This window comes from Schistocerca americana, chromosome 7, assembly GCF_021461395.2.
Source record: "Schistocerca americana isolate TAMUIC-IGC-003095 chromosome 7, iqSchAmer2.1, whole genome shotgun sequence".
Classification (NCBI taxonomy): domain Eukaryota; kingdom Metazoa; phylum Arthropoda; class Insecta; order Orthoptera; family Acrididae; genus Schistocerca; species Schistocerca americana.
This window is the reverse complement of record NC_060125.1, coordinates 355938257-355956038: the sequence shown is the minus strand read 5'-3', so window position 1 is coordinate 355956038 and position 17782 is coordinate 355938257. Positions and strand designations below refer to the sequence as shown.

The 17782-nt window shown below is 43.6% G+C and overlaps 1 protein-coding gene across 1 annotated transcript in view; it reads right to left on the bottom strand.

Annotated features, from left to right (window-relative positions):
• Positions 1 to 17782, bottom strand: part of LOC124622926 (nose resistant to fluoxetine protein 6-like) — a 206631-nt gene that overhangs the window by 39943 nt on the left and 148906 nt on the right. Inside the window, exon 9 of the mRNA XM_047148716.1 lies at positions 10117 to 10300. Within this exon, the coding sequence (XP_047004672.1) occupies positions 10117 to 10300 (184 nt within the window). The remainder of the gene's footprint in view (positions 1 to 10116; positions 10301 to 17782) is intronic.

Below are 17782 nucleotides of genomic sequence, written 5' to 3'. Positions count from 1 at the left end.
GAGATCAGGTTCAGAGCAGAAACAGTAACGCGTTTGTGCCGAGAGGAAACGATCTCGAATTTGTAGAAGAGTTCTGAGAGCGACTTCGGTCCGCTGAGGGCGCTCTTATGTAAAAGGGATGATTTTGTATGGCGCTGAATGTCAAGTCTGTAGAAAGAATGAAAAGGCTGACGGCGCTTCCCTAGGACTGTGGAGCATCGTGATGTATATATAGCCTGTGTGAGTGTAGGCATTCCATAATTTTTTCGGGTGCTGTACAGGTATAAAAGATAACTGCACTGTTTGTGTAAAATTTGTATATATTGTATTGTAAAGTTACTGTGGCTTACATTGTGTAAAATGTGTATATACTGCATTGTAAAGTTACCTGGTTTATGTTATGGCAAGAGTAGAGAGGATGGCTGTGTGTCTTTCCTTATTTGACGATATGTGTGGTAGTTTGTATGATTTAACTTTCAGTGCAATATGGCGATCTGTGTAAAATAACCGCTGAAAGTCTCGTCTGCAGAAGGAAAAAAGGGCGGACAGTGCTTCGATATCGGCGGTATCAGAAATTCGGCGGGTAAATTCGACAATAGCCAATCATAATGCTCGATTCAATCGCATCCTTTGTGCTGGGATATAGGAGCCTCTACACAACGGTGAGAACATTTACGTATGTTGAGAGCAGGAAAGGTAGCACGTGATGGAGTGGGTACCACGTTAGGTCCGCAAGGAAGACTGCGTTCGACGTTATTGTGCGTTATTGCCGTAAAGAAGTTCTGTTATGGCAGGAATTTCCGTGCATACAAGCTGAGACAACACGAAAACTCCTACAAAAACGCACGTTATGTATTTCTGGGGGACTATGCAATTTACCAGAGTTCGACTTGGTTATTATTTTAGATAGCAATGTGGCTTCATTATAACATTGAGAACATTGCTAGATGCACTTACGATGGTAAGTAGCTACGTGCAGCAAACCGTCAACCACACGTCACGCATGGTCCATCAGATTTGCTAAGGAGAAAGCAGCTTGTGCTATTCTGGAATGGATTTTTGCAGCGTCTTCACCGGACTACAGTCATAGGGAGGGTAGCGACGAACCCACGCACGCGGCCCAACTTGGAGTGTCTGTGGTCTGTAAATAAGTCTTCACTCCTATCTGATCGCGTCATCAATGGCGCCAAGAGGCAGCTTTCACCTGTGTTCGGCGGTGGCTCATGACTGTGACAGTGCGCACGTCCCTGGCCAGTCGCTCCAGGACCTGTGTCTAGGTGAACACGTATTTGGATAGGAATTTATGAGAAATCAGGTATGAAACGGATGTGGCCACCTAATGCTTGCAGGACCCGAGCAGGGGCCTGTGTGTGGTTTGACAGCAGACGGCCGCTCACTTCCTGGTCTGGTGGTGTGGGGAGGGGGGGGGGGGGGAGCAGTGCTTGCGCGCTTTGATTGCATTATTTTGCGAGCTGGCCTGTAGGCTGTGCCATGCACTATTTGGCCAGTTTATGAGTACTGTGCATGTTTACAGATCACTGTGCTTCATTATTTAGAAGCAGTTTGCAGGTATGTACTGAAATTATTTCGTAAAATTAGGAGTTGTTTGCGTGTCTGCGGACTGTGTATTGTGACCCCAAGCACATTAGGGCGAGTGTTTCGAGTTAGTGTGATAAATATACTCAATCGCTAAATAAAATGTTCCAACCTAAATAGAGTACAATCATTCCTTACTCTCCCAAGCAGCCCAGCGCAACCTGAGTCATTTTCGCGCCATTTTTCCTCTGCAGACCACCATCTGGGATTAGGTCACAGGAGAGATGACAGTACCCTCTGGTGGCAGTAATGTGTAGTAGGTCAGTTGGAGTCTAGATCTTGCGGTGGAGAGATTGTTTGCAAATTAATTAAGACTCACATTTAGCATAGGCAGAGTAGTTTTCCCGCAATTTTCCCCCACTATCTTTTATTACATCGTGTACTGTGCACCTTAGTGCATGCTAGTGTACGTTAGCCTGACAACACGGGTTGGTAAAGGTACATGGCAGTCGGTTGAGGATCATGGTGGAGAGTTTAACTATTTCCTTCCAAGTCCAGATGGGCGGGGCATTCACGAAAATTCTTCCAAGTCCACAGTAGCGCACTCTGGTGGCGTTACTATGTACTAGGCCTCGTGGTGAACACATTGTATGCCTCCATCTTGAATAATGGTACTTCCGCCATCACCTGACGTCACAGTAGCGCCCTCTGGTGGTGGCGATATGAACTAGGTCACGTGGCACGCAAAATGTATGCACCTATCTTGAATAACGGTACTTGTGTCATCACCTGATGTCATGAGAGTGTCCTCTGGTGGTGGCGATGTGTACTAAGCCAGTTGGGCTCTGGACTGAGTGGCGAACACACCTGCATGAAATTGTTTGAATAATAAAGACATATCTTCAAGTCCTTTTCTCCCACGAATCCATATGAGGAGGTGGTGGTCGGGTGTGTGAGGTTAGTAAAAGTGTCCTTTCTTTTGCGCCATTTTCTTAGCTTAGTAGATAGGCGAATTGAACTTTGTTTACTGTGAAAATTTAAACTTGGCACCAGTTCGTAGGAAGAAGTGGCGTTCGGGTGACTTAGGTTAGTGGAGGTAGCCCAAGTGAGCTATCCTCCTGTGATTTTCTTTGCTTAGTAGAGATAACCGTGGTGTCGTGCATTATCCTCTTGGAATTTGAACTTACCACCATTTTTTGGGGGGAGGGGGTGTGCCACTTTCCCGCCAAAATTCAAATATCCCGCCATCTTGGGTAATGGTACTTGCATCATCAGCTGATATCATGGCTCCCATCTTGGATCAACTGATGTCACAGACGCCATCTTGGATGATGTCATCAACTGACGTCAGTTGATGACGTCATCGCCGCCATCTTGGATAACGGTACTTTGGTGTCGTAACGCCCTTGTCCCAATACTAATGTAGCGAATAATGCTGTACATGATCTGAAATGTGTACCACACTAGTGGAAGTTATTCATTAACTCAATTGAATCCTCATCCCATTTTCGTTTTTAAACTGAATATAGTTATATTGTCCAATGTCAGTGTGCAGATGCAAAATATCCATATTCTCGATGTTGCGTCGAGTATCATCATTCTGAAGTAACATAGATTTCAAAATCGGGATTCGTTTCGTAATTTCATTTGAATGGAAGGGGAGATTTTTTCGAAGCTGCTCACCATCATTGAAGAAGATATTACTGAAAGGATACAAACATGAGGAAGTCCATAAAACCAAGAGATAAGTTTATGTACATTTCACATAAGGTTTCAGAAGAGTAAAAACTTCCTGTGTGTAACTTGTATTTGCTTTCTGACATAGACTGACAGTTACGTTAAGATTTCTCGGCACTGGGGAAACATTCCAGTTGTTGGTCTTTGCAACAACAATTGCAGCAAATACATTATTTATAAAATTTAATTTCTACTGCTGCAGGTAATACGAAGAGCGTTCAAATAACTAAGGCAACACATTTTTCTCGGCCCGTTCCGGTTGACAAAATTCGAAATTTGTCGTGAGTCGTCGTAGAATATTCCCTCTTTAGCCGCTCTAGTTTCATGAAGTTCCGATAGGTAGCGGCGCTATCGTCGCTTTCAAAATAGCGCCTGTGAAATACATCCACAGGCGCTGGGTGAATGTCTATGGAAACCTGACGGTCAACAAATGCATGGTGAGTCGTTGGGCGAGGCGTCTGTCGTCATCGCAGCAAGATCGCACAAACCTGTCCGATCTGCCTCATGGCGGCCGGCCATACACAGCTGTGACTCCTGCAATGTTGGAATGTGCGGACACTGTTATTCGTGGACATTGACGGATTGCAATGAAACACCTCGCTGCTTAACTGAACATCTCTGTTAGTGGCGTTGACACACTTGACCACCAACTGTGGTACTCAAAGGCGTGTGCGCCCAGGATACCTCGCCGCCTGACAGAAGTCCATAAAGAGCAACGAAGGACCATCTGCACAGAATTGCTTGTGTACGAGGCTGATCGTGACAATTTTTGATGCAGTTATTTGTGCAGCATGACATTGGCTCCGACATCGACCATTGTAGTGGTATCATGTGGGCATACGAGTACAGACCTCTGTAAGGTGGCATAAGGCCATCGCATTGAACGGAGACTGTTTTGAAAGTTAGGGTTTTGTAGCCAAAAGAACGAGGAAAAATATGTGTGGTAGAATCCCGAAAAAAAAACCGACCTGCTTTGAGAAACAAAGTGTTGCATTACTTATTGAACACTCCACGTGTTTCTATTTAACCATTAACAAAGACCCAGAATCTTTTAGAAAACGAAGCTGAAAATAAATTTTTGGAAGGAGTGCATGCAGCTTACGACGCTATCAGCTTAGTTACGGCTTCACCATGGCAGACACGGCTACTTTTATGGTATACACTGTTTAAAGACTGTATCTACAAAACTCATTATTTGATTCTTTACTACGACAAATTGTATCCATACGATGCGCTTTTGATGGATCATCATTGTGCCGTAGCAATAATCGGTAGACTTTCGTAGCACACATGTTGTAACAATAAAAACATGAAATACAGGAAGCCTTTATCTACCGATATATAGTTTCTTGTCACTTTATTACGACCAGTTGTAGCTAAAATGCGTTTTCGACAGATTCTCAGTTTGCTGATACTTTGAAACAGCTTATATTCATACCACGTACTCTATGATAAAGAAAACCCGCCAAATATGTAGTTCAACTCAGTACAATATGGCGGCTCGTAAGTTCTGCTTGTGAGGTAAAACGATGTCGCCTGTTATTGATCACGTTCCTCTCCACGGGGCAAATATCGGACATGCCAGCTTCTTTATTTCAAGCTCCGCAGTGTAGGGGAACGTGGAATTCCCCGCTGTGCCGTCACCAGCTCCTCGTCCACGCGAGTCCTCACGTCCCGTGAGAGGACGCCTTTAAAGACAACTGACCGTCAGCGCAACATGAACCTATAACTATCTGTCCTAAGCATGGATGCTCCTTCATTTTGGGTGAATGGGGGCGTCATAACAGATGCATACAACTAGGCAAATTCAGGTGGAAGGTCTTGGTTTAGCTATGTGGTAGCAGCCTGGGAACGCAGCTGAACACTATTTTCGACGCCAGCTCCGGTGGCGACAGGTCGGCGCGACATTATATCGCCAGATGGAGCTGCGCTTTTGCAGAGATGGAGCTTCGCGGTTGGCTATTTTCGAACCCGAGCACTGGGATACGGTTCTTTAAAATTTCAGCCGTTGAACTGAATGGAACATTTTAGACCGAGAGAAGCGGAAATCTGTTCTCCTATCATCTGATTGGAACAAACGCTTGCACTTTCTAAGAGAAGCAGTTTGGGGATTGGTCAACACGTCCCCAACTTTTGTCATTCTCTGTATACAGAGGCGAGGCAGCTGAAGTTTTAGACAGAATTTACTCTGTGATCAAGTAAGTACTGATTCTGGATGAGAGTTAGTTTCATTTTCAAGTTAGGTCTCTCTATAACGATGCAACTCCACCATCAGGTGCAGTGCGGAATTTTCGCGAGTCACGATACTTACGTATTCAGATGGGTCCGAATTCGGTATCTGAACGCTCACGAAGCACTTCTTGCAACGTTCACCCAATTGGTTATCATGATTCTTTTTGCTATGAGTCACGAACTGGCCTCGATGGCTCAGTTAGTAATAGAAAGTGCCGAATTTTGCTTACGAATTTTTGTATGAGAGTAATTGCGCGTCCGTGTTGCGCTCCCTCGATCTACTCGTCCCTTTGATGATAAATGATGGGAGCGTTAGTATTGTTTGCTCGTGTGGAGCCACAGGATTGGTGTTTTTATGTGTGTCCCTAGTAAATATAGTCTCAGAAGTACTCTCCATTTGTGAAATAATTGACAATAATGCAGCTACACAGTTCGTTAAATCTCGCCTCAAAGCGCTCGCCATCACGTTTCTACATGTCCTGTAATTAACATCGTGAACCTTGTAAGAGAAAATTATTTGATATGTTTTGCAAAGTGTTACCTCTGATCGGTCGTTCTGGAGGTCACATTAAAATTCTGTTGCTCTGTTTTCCCTTTAGGGTAGAGACTACGGCTAAAATCAATCAAAATTCGTGGCAATTCAGACAGTTTGGCTCTCAAGGCTGAAGAAATAATATTAACTGCAGTATTTGTGAAGGTTAGCACTAAGCTCCGCAAAATACTTGTTGTAAGGTGAAGTGCACCATTTTTATTCCTATTATGCTTAAGAGAACGCAAAATGCGGAAGGATACGAACACATTTTGCAGAGCTGTGTAAAGCGTATAGTATAAGAACAGTTCGGAGGCGATATAACAACGTGACAATGCATCCTCTCATAAAGCGACACGTGTGGGGCAGCGGTGCGGACAGTAACGTTCTTGAAATGGACTGGCCTTCCCAAATTACCGAGCTTTGCCCAATTGAACACCTTTGCGATGGGTCAAATCGTCGAACAGGCTCCAGACCCCAGTGTCTAATGTCAATACCTTCTCTGTCCCACAGACATTCAGTCGCCTCATTAAAAATGCCCACAGTAGAATTCAAGCCATCATAATGGCGAATGGTGGACACGCCTCTTATTAATGTCTAGTAATAGGTGTTCGGATAATTTTGATCAGAGAGTGAGGAAGGTATCGTCGTTGGACGATCGTAATGAAATAAAGAAAGTACTTGGTGTAATGAATGACAGCTCTTTTTAAACTGGGATGAATGCAAGATAATACCTTCCAACCCAGATTGCTTACTAGTTAGTTTCCTTTCAAGAGTGTGCTAGTGCAACAGCTCCATACTTAACAATACAACCTCTCGCTCGACGAAATATTTGCACCCAAAGATTGGACAGTTGCACAGGTCATGCCAATATTCAAGAAAAGCATTAGGAGCAGTACACTAAATTACAGGCCCATATCATTAACGTCGATATGCAACAGGATTATGGAACGTATACAGGGTGTTACAAAAAGGTCCGGCCAAACTTTCTGGAAACATTCCTCACACAGAAATAAAGAAAAGATGTTATGTGGACATGCGTCCGGAAAGGCTTAATTTTCATGTTAGAGCTCATTTTAGTTTCGTCAGTATGTACTGTACTTTCTCGATTCACCGCCAGTTGGCCCAATTGAAGGAAGGTAATGTTGACTTTGGTGCTTGTGTTGACATGCGACTCATTGCTCTGCAGTACTAGCATCAAGCACATCAGTACGTACCATCAACAGGTTAGTGTTCATCACGAACGTGGTTTTGCAGTCAGCGCAATGTTTGCAAATGCGGAGTTGGCAGATGCCCATTTCAAGTATGTATTAGCACGGGGCAATAGCCGTGGCGCGGTACGTTTGTATCGAGACAGATTTCCAGAACGAAGGTGTCCCGACAGGAAGATGTTCGAAGCAATTGATCGGCGTCTTAGAGAGCACGGAACATTCCAGCCTATGACTCGCGACTGGGGAAGACCTAGAACGACGAGGACACCTGCAATGGACGAGGCAATTCTTCGTGCAGTTGACGATAATCCTAATGTCAGCGTCAGAGAAGTTGCTGCTGTACAAGGTAACGTTGACCACGTCACTGTATGGAGAGTGCTACGGGAGAACCAGAGGCCCTCTGCTGTTCCTTATCTATACACACACATCAACAAACAAAAGAGTTTTGCATCACCCCAGTTCCCAGAACTCCTGAAGATAGACGTTGGCTGCGGATACTGTATCACTGACACAGTCCCTTTGACGCCGGCCGTAGCGGCCGAGCGGTTCTAGGCGCTACAGTCTGGAACCGCGCGACCGTTGCGGTCGCAGGTTCGAATCCTGCCTCGGGCATGGATGTGTGTGATGTCCTTAGGTTAGTTAGGTTTAAGTAGTTCTAAGTTCTAGCGGACTGATGACCTCAGAAGTTAAGTTCCGTAATGCTCAGAGCCATTTTTTAGTACCTTTGACGGTACAGACATGTCATTAAACCCGCCCAAAGATGTAAACAACCATGCATGAGCCGTTATTACGGCCAGAGGTAGTTGTTCTGGGTACTGATTTCTCAGGATCTATTCACCCAAATTGCGTGAAAATTTAATCACATGTCAGTTCTAGTATAATATATGTGTCCAATGAATACTCGTTTATCATCTGCATTTCTTCTTGGTGTAGCAATTTTAATGACCAGTAGTGTATTTTCGCATTCGAAGGAGAAAATTGGTCATTGAAATTTCCTGAGAAGCTCCAGCTGCAACGAGAAACGCCTTTGTTTTAATGGTGTCCACCATAAATTCTGTATCATGTCCCTTACACGCTCTCCCCTATTACTCGATAATGCAAAAGGTGCTGCTCTTCTTTGAACTTCCTCGATTTACGTCGTTAATCCTATCTGGTACGGATCCCACACTGCGCAGTAGTACTCCAAAAGAGGACGGTCAAGCGTAGTGTAGGCAGTCTCTTCAGTAGATCTGTTGCATCTTCTAAATATTCAGCCAATAAATCAGTATTTGGTTTGCCATCCCAACAACATTTTCTGTGTGTTCTTTCCAATTTAAGTTTTTCGTAATTGTAAATCCTGGTATTTAGTTAAATTTATGGCCTTCAGATGTGATTTATTTATCGAGTAACAGAAGATTAACGGATGCGTTTTAGCACTCACATGGATGACCTCACACTGTTCATTTTTAGGGTCAAATTCAAATTTTCGCACCATACAGATGTCTTTTACCGTTTAGTTAAGTTATCAAAAGATCAAAACCAATTGCAAAACGATTTAGAAAAGATTTCTGTGTGGTGCGATAATTGTCAGTTGATCCTAAGTAATGAGTGCTAAAAATAATCGGTTAAACTGCGGTTACACGATAAATCAATCAAATCTAAAGGCCATAAATTCAACTAAGTATCTAGGAATTACAGTTACGAACAACTTAAATTGGAAAGAACACATAGAAAATGTTGTGGGGGACAACGAACCAAAGACTGAGTTGTATTGACAGGACACTTATACGATGCAACAGATCTACTGAAGAGCTTGCCTACATTACGATTGTGCGTCCCCATTTGGATTACTGCTGCGTGGTGTGGGATGCTTACCAGATAGGATTAACGGGTGCATGGAGAAAGTTCAGAGAAGGTCAGGACGTTTTGTATTATCGAGAAATAGGGGAGAGAGTGTCACGGAGAGGATACAGGATTTGGGATGTAGACGAGTAAAACAAAGGCGTTTCTCGTTGCGGCGGGATCTTCTTACGAAGGTTCAGTCACCAACTTTCTCCTCCGAATGCGAAAATAGTTTGTTGACGTCGACCTCCATAGGGAGAAACGATCATCATAATAAAATAAGGGAAATCAGTACTCCCACGGAAGGATATAGTGTTCGTTTCTTCCGCGCGCCGTTCGCCAGTGGAATAACAGATAATTAGTGAGAAGATGGTTCGATGAAGCCTCTGTCAGGCACTTAAGTGTGATTTGCAGAGTAGCCATGGAGATGTTGATGGAGATATAGAAATAACCTGACTGTGTCCGATTACAATGTTAGTGGTGAGCATGTTGAGCACGTCACATCGTATTAGTATTAGTATTTACTGGCAGTACCGAGATGCGATGTGAAATGGGACAGACACGTAAAATTAGTATTGAAGAAGGTGAGTGGAACACATAGATTTGTTGAAACGGTTCGGTGAAGGTGTAGTACATCTGTAAAGGAAACTGGATGGAAGACTATTTATAATCCGTCTTGATTGCAAAAATGTTTATTCACATGACCGGTTTCGGTTCCTCTAGAACCATCTTCAGATCTGCACTTTCGTGACACACCATGTGAAGGTTGTTGAGTGTGGACGGGTTACTCCTGTAACCGAAATTGCAGATCTGAAGATGGTTCTAGAGGAAACGAAACCGGTCATGTGAATAAACATATTTGCAATCAAGACGGATTATAAGTAACATTGTATAAAAAGTGATTGCGGTATCCCTGCAGACATTATGTCTGTTTTTGCAATGGATGCAAGGTGCTAGTGTGACAAATTCTACAGCTTTGTTTTAGCGCTTTGAGATAATTATTAGCATGTTTCAAGTAAGGGAGTGTTAGCGCGAGGTACTATTACTGAATGACTTGTGCCAGCAACTGACCTGCGCGTCCCTTTTCGCAGGCGTAGATGACCCACGAGATGGACAGGGCCCAGGCGAGCGGTTGCAGGGTGGCGAACAGCGCAGCCTCCAGCCTGCTGTAGGGCCTGTGGTAGCTGAGGTGCAGCCCGTACGTGGCGAACAGCGCCAGAGCCGTCGACGCTGCCCAACAGGCACTCACCACCACCTGGAAAAGGAATTTAGCTCTATCAACATAAACAGCCGATACCTAGGATTACTGCACGAAAGTGATACTCTAACCTCATTAGAGCCAACTGAACATTACAATATTGTGAGATAACGCTTTTTCTGATCTCTTTTTGAGGGCAAAATTCGATTGAAATTCGCGCGTATTTTACTTTAGTGTACCGGGTGGTCCATTGTAGGTGACCGGGCCAAATATTTCACGAAATAAGCGTCAAACGAAAAAACTAAACTTGTCTAGCTTGAAGGGGAAAACCAGATGGCGCTATGGTTGGCCCGCTAGATGGCGCTGCCATGGATCAAACGGATATCAACTGTTTTTTTAAAAAATAGGAACAACCATTTTTTATTACATATTCGAGTAGTACGTAAAGAAATATGAATGTTTTAGTTGGACCTCTTTTTTCGCTTTGTGATGGATGGCGCTGTAATAGTCACAAACATATGGCACGCAATTTTAGACGAACAGTTGGTAACAGGTAGGTTTTTTAAATTAAAATACAGAACGTAGGTACGTTTGAACTTCTTATTTCGGTTGTTCCAATGTGATTCATGTACCTTTGTAAACTCATCAGTTCTGAGAACGCACGTTACAGTATGATTACTTGTAAATACCACATTAATGCAATAAATGCTCAAATTGATGTCCGTCAACCTCCATGCATTTGGCAATACGTGTAACGACATTCCTCTCAACAGCGAGTGGTTCGCCTTCCGTAATGTTCGCACATGCATTGACAACGCGCTTGACGCATGTTGTCAGGCGTTGTTGGTGGATCACGATAGCAAATATCCTTCAACGTTACCCACAGAAAAAAAGCCGAGGACATCAGATCCGGTGAACATGCGGGCCATGGTATGGTGCTTCGGCGACCAATCCAACTGTCATGAAATATGCTACTCAATACCGCTTCAACCGCACGCGAACTATGCGCCGGACATCCATCATGTTGGAAGTACATCGCCATTCTGTCATGCAGTGAAACATCTTGTAGTAACATCGGTAGAATATTACGTGGGAAATCAGCATACATTGCACAATTTAGATTGCTATCGATAAAATGGGGGCCAATTATCCTTCCTCCCATAATGCCGCACCATAAATTAATCCGCCAAAGTCGCTGATGTTCCACTTGTCGCAGCCATCGTGTATTTTCCGTTGCCCAGGAGTGCATATTATGCCGGTTTACGTTACCGCTGTTGGTGAATGACGCACCGTCGCTAAATAGAACGCGTGCAAAAAATCCGTCATCGTCCCGTAATTTCTCTTGTGTCCAGTGGCAAAACTGTGCACGACGTTCAAAGTCGTCCCCATGCAACTCCTGGTCCATAGAAATATGGTAGGGGTGCAGTCGATGTTGATGTAGCATTCTCAACACCGACGCATTTTGAGATTCCCGATTCTCGCGCAATTTGTCTGCTATTGATGTGCGGATTAGCCGCGACAGCAGTAAAACACCTACTTGGGCATCATCATTTGTTGCAGGTCGTGGTTGACGTTTCACATATGGCTGAACACTTCCTGTTTCATTAAATAACGTAACTATCCGGCGAACGGTCCGGACACTTGGATGATGTCGTACAAGATACCGAGCAGCATACATAGCACACGCCCGTTGGGCATTTTGATCACAATATCCATACATCAACACGATATCGACCTTTTCCGCAATTGGTAAACGGTCCATTTTAACACGGGTAATGTATCATGAAGGAAATACCATTCGTACTGGCGGAATGTTACGTGATACCACGCACTTATACGTTTGTGACTATTACAGCGCCGTCTATCACAAAGCGAAAAAAGTGGTCCAACTAAAATATTCATATTTATTTCCGTACTACACGAATATGTAATAAAAAATGGCGGTTCGTATTTTAAAAAACGCAGTTGATTTCCGTTTGACCTATGGCAGCGCCATATAGCGGGCCAACCATAGCGCCATCTGGTTTCCCTCTTCAAGCTAGACAAGTTTCGTACTTTGTATTTTTTTCTTTTGACGCTTATTTCGTGAGATATTTGGCCCGGTCACTATCAATGGACCACCCTGTATATACTGATCAGACGGAACACTATGATCATTGGACTACTATAGATATAAACCCGTCCAAGCGATAGCAACGTCACCTGACGAGGAATGACTGCCAGTCAGACACACACACGCTGCATGTAGTATCAATGAGCGTTCTGTCTGTGTACAGAGTGGGGAAGAAGCACGATCCATCTGAATTTGACCAAGGGCAGATTTTGATGGCCCAGAGGCTCGGAACGAACATTTCGGAAACTGCACGACCTATTGGGTGTTCAAGGAGCGCTGTGGTGAGTGTCCTCAACACGTGGTGAAACCAAGATGAAACCACGTCCACACGTCGTGGAGTAGGGCAGCCATCCCTCATTGCAGATGTCAGATGTCGCGACGTAGGCTGGGCAGCCTGTTAAAAAAGAACAGGCGGCTAACCGTGGCGGAACTAAATCAGACTTTAATGCTGGCCAGAGAACAGGTATGTCTGAACACACAGTGCACCGAACACTCTTAACGATGGGCCTCCGCAGCCGACGATTCCTCCGTGTGCCAATGTTAACATCACGACATCAGCAACTACGACTGAAATGGGCACGTAACCATCGGCACTGGACACTGGACGTCGGCGTAGTTGGCACAGCGTTGTATGTTCTGATGATACCTTCTTCATCTCGCCTATGGGAAGGCGTGAGTCTGTCGTCTTCCAGGGGAACAAATGGTTCAAATGGCTCTGAGCACTATGGGACTTAACGTCTGTGGTCATCAGTCCCCTAGAACTTAGAACTACTTAAGCCTAACTAACCTAAGGACATAACACACATCCATGCCCGAGGAAGGATCCGAACCTGCGACCGTAGCGGTCACGCGGTTCCAGACTCCAGGTGTACAGCTCCTTGATACTTGTACTGCAGAATTGAGACAAGCTGGCGGCGGCTCCATTATGCTCTGGGGAACATTCAGGTGGGCATCCATGGGTCCAGTGGAACTCGTGCACGACATCTTGATGGCCAAGGAGTATCGTACACTGGTTACAGACTTCGTACACCTCTTCATGACGAACGTGGTTTTAGATGGCAGTGGCATTTTTCAACAAGATAATGCAATTAGCCATGTCACAAGGCCAGGTATGTGATGGAGTGGCTCGAGTAACACAGTAGCGTGTTCTAATTGATGTGCTGGCTCAACCAAATTGCCAAATTTGAACCAGATCAAACATATCTGGGATGAGACTGAACATGGCGTCAGAGCTCATCGCCCCTTCTCAGGAATTTTTGGGGATTAGCTAACTTGTGTGAGCAGATGTGATGCCAACTCCCTCCAGCAACCTAGTAAGGCCTCATTGCTTCCATGTCACGGCGCGTCTCCGCTGTTATCTGTGCCAAAGTTAAGCATACTGGCTATTAGGTAGGTGGTCATAATGTTCTAGCTGATCAGTATAACAGAGATTATGCTAACTGACCCATCACTTGCAAACAAAATTACCATAGGAGAACAAAAAAAAATATAGTTGATAAATTTAAATATTTAGGTGAAATTATAACTTACAATCTAAGTGGTAAACCATCATGGCAAAACAGAACAAAAAACTGACGAAAGCAAATTACATTAGAAAAAACACATACAACAAGAAAAGCCTATCCATGGATGCAAAACTAAGACGTAGTAAAACAGTTACACTACCAGAAATAACTTATGCAGCTGAAACCACCCTCAAAACGACTAATACAGCAGAAACTGACAAAACAATAAACATAGAAACAAGAATAATTAGGACATACATAAATAAACAATATCAAGTAAATGGTCCATGGAAAATAGCTTCAAATGAACGCAACTAGGAAAAAATATATCTCATTCTTTGGACATCTGATGACAAAACCAGGAAACAGAATTAGTAAGAAAATAATAGAAAAATTGTGGAGTACTAAGAGGAACACTAAATGGATCAAAGAAATTAAGTAAGACATAACAGAACTCGAAATCACAGCAGATCTGATAACAAAATAAATGGAAATGGTGCTATACTTTAACCTCTTACAGTTTTGCGATGGTTTCGTATTAGCGAAGTTGCTAAATTTCAGGCAAAATCTTTTATTAGCCGTAACTCCGTAAGGAGTTAATTTTCTGTATTGTCCAGTGAAAGAACATAAGAAGAACAGTGTATTTAAATGAAACCACATAGTAACTATTGTAGTTTCTAAATTATTTATGAAATATGCATGCTTTTCAAATTTACGACAGTGGAACACGTCGATTTGGTGTTTATTTATGGCATATGTGATGGTAATGATACGACTGTAGTTAACGAATGACGCGTACGTTATCCAACTGGGAAGATACCGAATGCACGAACCGTTAGCGGAGTATTTCGGATGTTACGGGAAACAGGTTCTCTACCTAGCGTTCTATAATCAGTACGACGCTCGATTCGTGAAGAAGATGGTGAGGATATTATGGATGCTGTTCAACGTAGCCTGGGTACAAGTACACGACGTATGTCTAAACGATTTGCCATTTCACGAGCTAAGGTATGGCGTACACTGAAGTACAATTTGTATCCTTACCATAAACAAAAAGTGCATCATTTACATCCGGGAGATCCTGCCCTTCGCAAGGAGGTGTGTAACTGGTTAAATACTAACCGGTGGTTACACAAATACAGTTTATTTACTGATGAGGCATAGCTTACTCGAAATGGTGTAAACAATTTACGTAACGAGCACATATTGTCTGAGGAGACCAAGAGATGAATACACTAAGCAGATTCAGAAGGATTTAGGTTGCAGTAGGTACTGGGAGATGAAGAAGCTTGCACAGGACAGAGTAGCATGGAGAGCTGCATCAAACCAGTCTCAGGACTGAAGACCACAACAATATTGTCTGAGTCAAACCCACACGCAACAGCGCAACGCAATTTCCAGCAGCGATATAGCATAAATGTGTAGTGTAGTGCAATAAACACATACTTTATTGGACCATTCATTTTCCCAGAACGTCTAACTGGCGAGACGTACTTACAATTCTTTTAAGAAGAAATACCACGCTTGCTCGAAGAAGTTCCACTTGCTACACGATTGCAAATGTATTTTCGACAATACGGCGCGCCTCCACATTTCTCCAACGCCGTTACTACACATTTAAATGAATATTTTTCCCAGAAATGGTCTGGTCGTGGTGCTACACGTCTGTGGCCACCCAGATCTTCCGATTTAACACCAGTGGATTTTTGTGTATGGGGATGGATGGAAGACATAGTTTATGAGGGCAAAGTCAATACACATGGGGCGTTACTTGCTCGCATTGTGAATGCAATAGACGAAATTAAGAACAGCCCTGTCAAACTGAAACGAGCACCAAAATCTGTTCATACGCGTACAGCTAAATGCATCGAACTCGGTGGAGACACTTTTGAACATTTATTGTGAGTGTATTGCAAAAATGTATGTACACAGTACAACTTCATTAACAGTGAACTTTGTTTTTTCCGGTTTAACATGAATTCCCGTGTGCTATGTTATTAATAAAAGCAGATTATCTGACACATTCATACAGCTTCAGTTAACTTCCTTACCATCATTTTTCCAAAAATTAAATCCTCTACAACTTCTGTTGAAAACTTCGTGCAATTGTCTGGAATTTAAAAAACTAATTGGGCCAAATAGTTAATAAATTAAAAATTTTACCAAATTGCGTCTTTCCTTCTCTGGATGTTCTGGAAAACTACTGCAGATACACGTCTGGGACATGTTTTATTAGATTCACCAGATCAGTGACAACAAAATAAATTAAAATCGTGCATTACTTTAACCTCGTAACCGTTTTCGAAACCTTCATATTTGCGAAGTTGCTAAATTTCAGGCAAAATCTTTCATTAGCTGTAACTCCGTAACTAAACATTTGCGGACCTATGTTTATCTGAACTATTTTCTTCAGTTTTACTTGTAGAATAACATATTAAAATATGTGCATATTTTCGTGAATCACTCTGTACATAAATGATCTAGTAGAAAGCGTCGGAGCCGGCCGCAGTGGCCGAGCGGTTCAAGGCGCTTCAGTCTGGAACCGCCCGACCGCTACGATCGCAGGTTCGAATCCTGCCCCGGGCATGAATGTGTGTGATGTCCTTAGGTTAGTTAGGTTTAAGTAGTTCTAAGTTCTAGGGGACTGATGACCTCAGATGTTAAGTCCCATAGTGCTCAGAGCCATTTGAACCAAAGCGTCGGACGCTCTTAAAGGCTATTCGCAGATGATGCAGTTGTCTGTGCCAAAGTAGCAACGCCAGAAGATAGTACGAATTTGCAGAACGACCTGCAGAGAATTGATGACTGGTGCAGGCTCCGGCAGTTGATCCTGAACATAAATAAATGTAACATATTGCGCATACATAGGAAAAGAAATCCACTACTGTACAGCTACACTATTGATGAGAAACAACTGGAGACAGTGTCTGCCGTAAAATATCCAGGCGTAACTATGCAGAGCGACCTTAAGTGGAATGACCACATGAACCAGATAGTGGGAAAAGCAGTCATCAGACGCAGACGTATCGGAAGAATCCTAAGGAAATGTAACTCATCCACGAAAGAAGTGGCTTATAAGGCGCTTGTTGCTCTGATTCTTGAGTACTGTTCATCTATCTGGGATCCCTATAAGGTAGGACTGATAGAGGAGATCCAACGAAGAGCGGCGCGTTTTGTCACAGGAACGTTTAGCTGGCGAGTGAGCGTTACGGCGATGCTAAACGAACTCCACTGACAGACGTTACGAGAGAGGCGTTGTGCATCACGGAGAGATTTACTACTGAAATTTCGGGACAGCATTTTTCAGGAGGAGTCGGACAATATATTACTTCCCCCCCCCCCCCCCCCACCCCCTAAGCAATACATCTCCTGCATTGACCACGAGGAGAAAATTCGAGAAATTAAAGCCAATACAGAGGTTTACCGACAATAATTCTTCCCACGCACTGTATACGAGTGGAACAGGGTTGGAGGGTACCGAAAGTAACCTCCACCGCACACCATAAGGTGGCTTGCAGAGTATGATGCAGACGTAGGTGTAATACAGCAGAGAGCCGACTGCCTTTATACCCAGTTCCACACTCTACCACCTGAATCGTTGATGTCTTCTGCACTGAACTGCTGACATCAAATGCGATATCATTTGACTGAATTTGTCGGCATACTGGATTCAAACTATTGCATATACATTATGCACAACTATTCCAACGGACAATTTTAATTTTCCTGCAAATATCCATGCCTTTACAGTGATTTCCATTGCTGTATGCGACAGAAATTACGATTGCAGAGATCACTCTTCCCTATTTTAGAAAGTAGTGAGACTGTATATAGTTACTGATCGTAGCAGCTGTGCCATAGCCAAGGCAGCTCTCGTAGAACTGCAAGGGGTGCAGTAAGGACCGGGGGCCCGAAACGGGC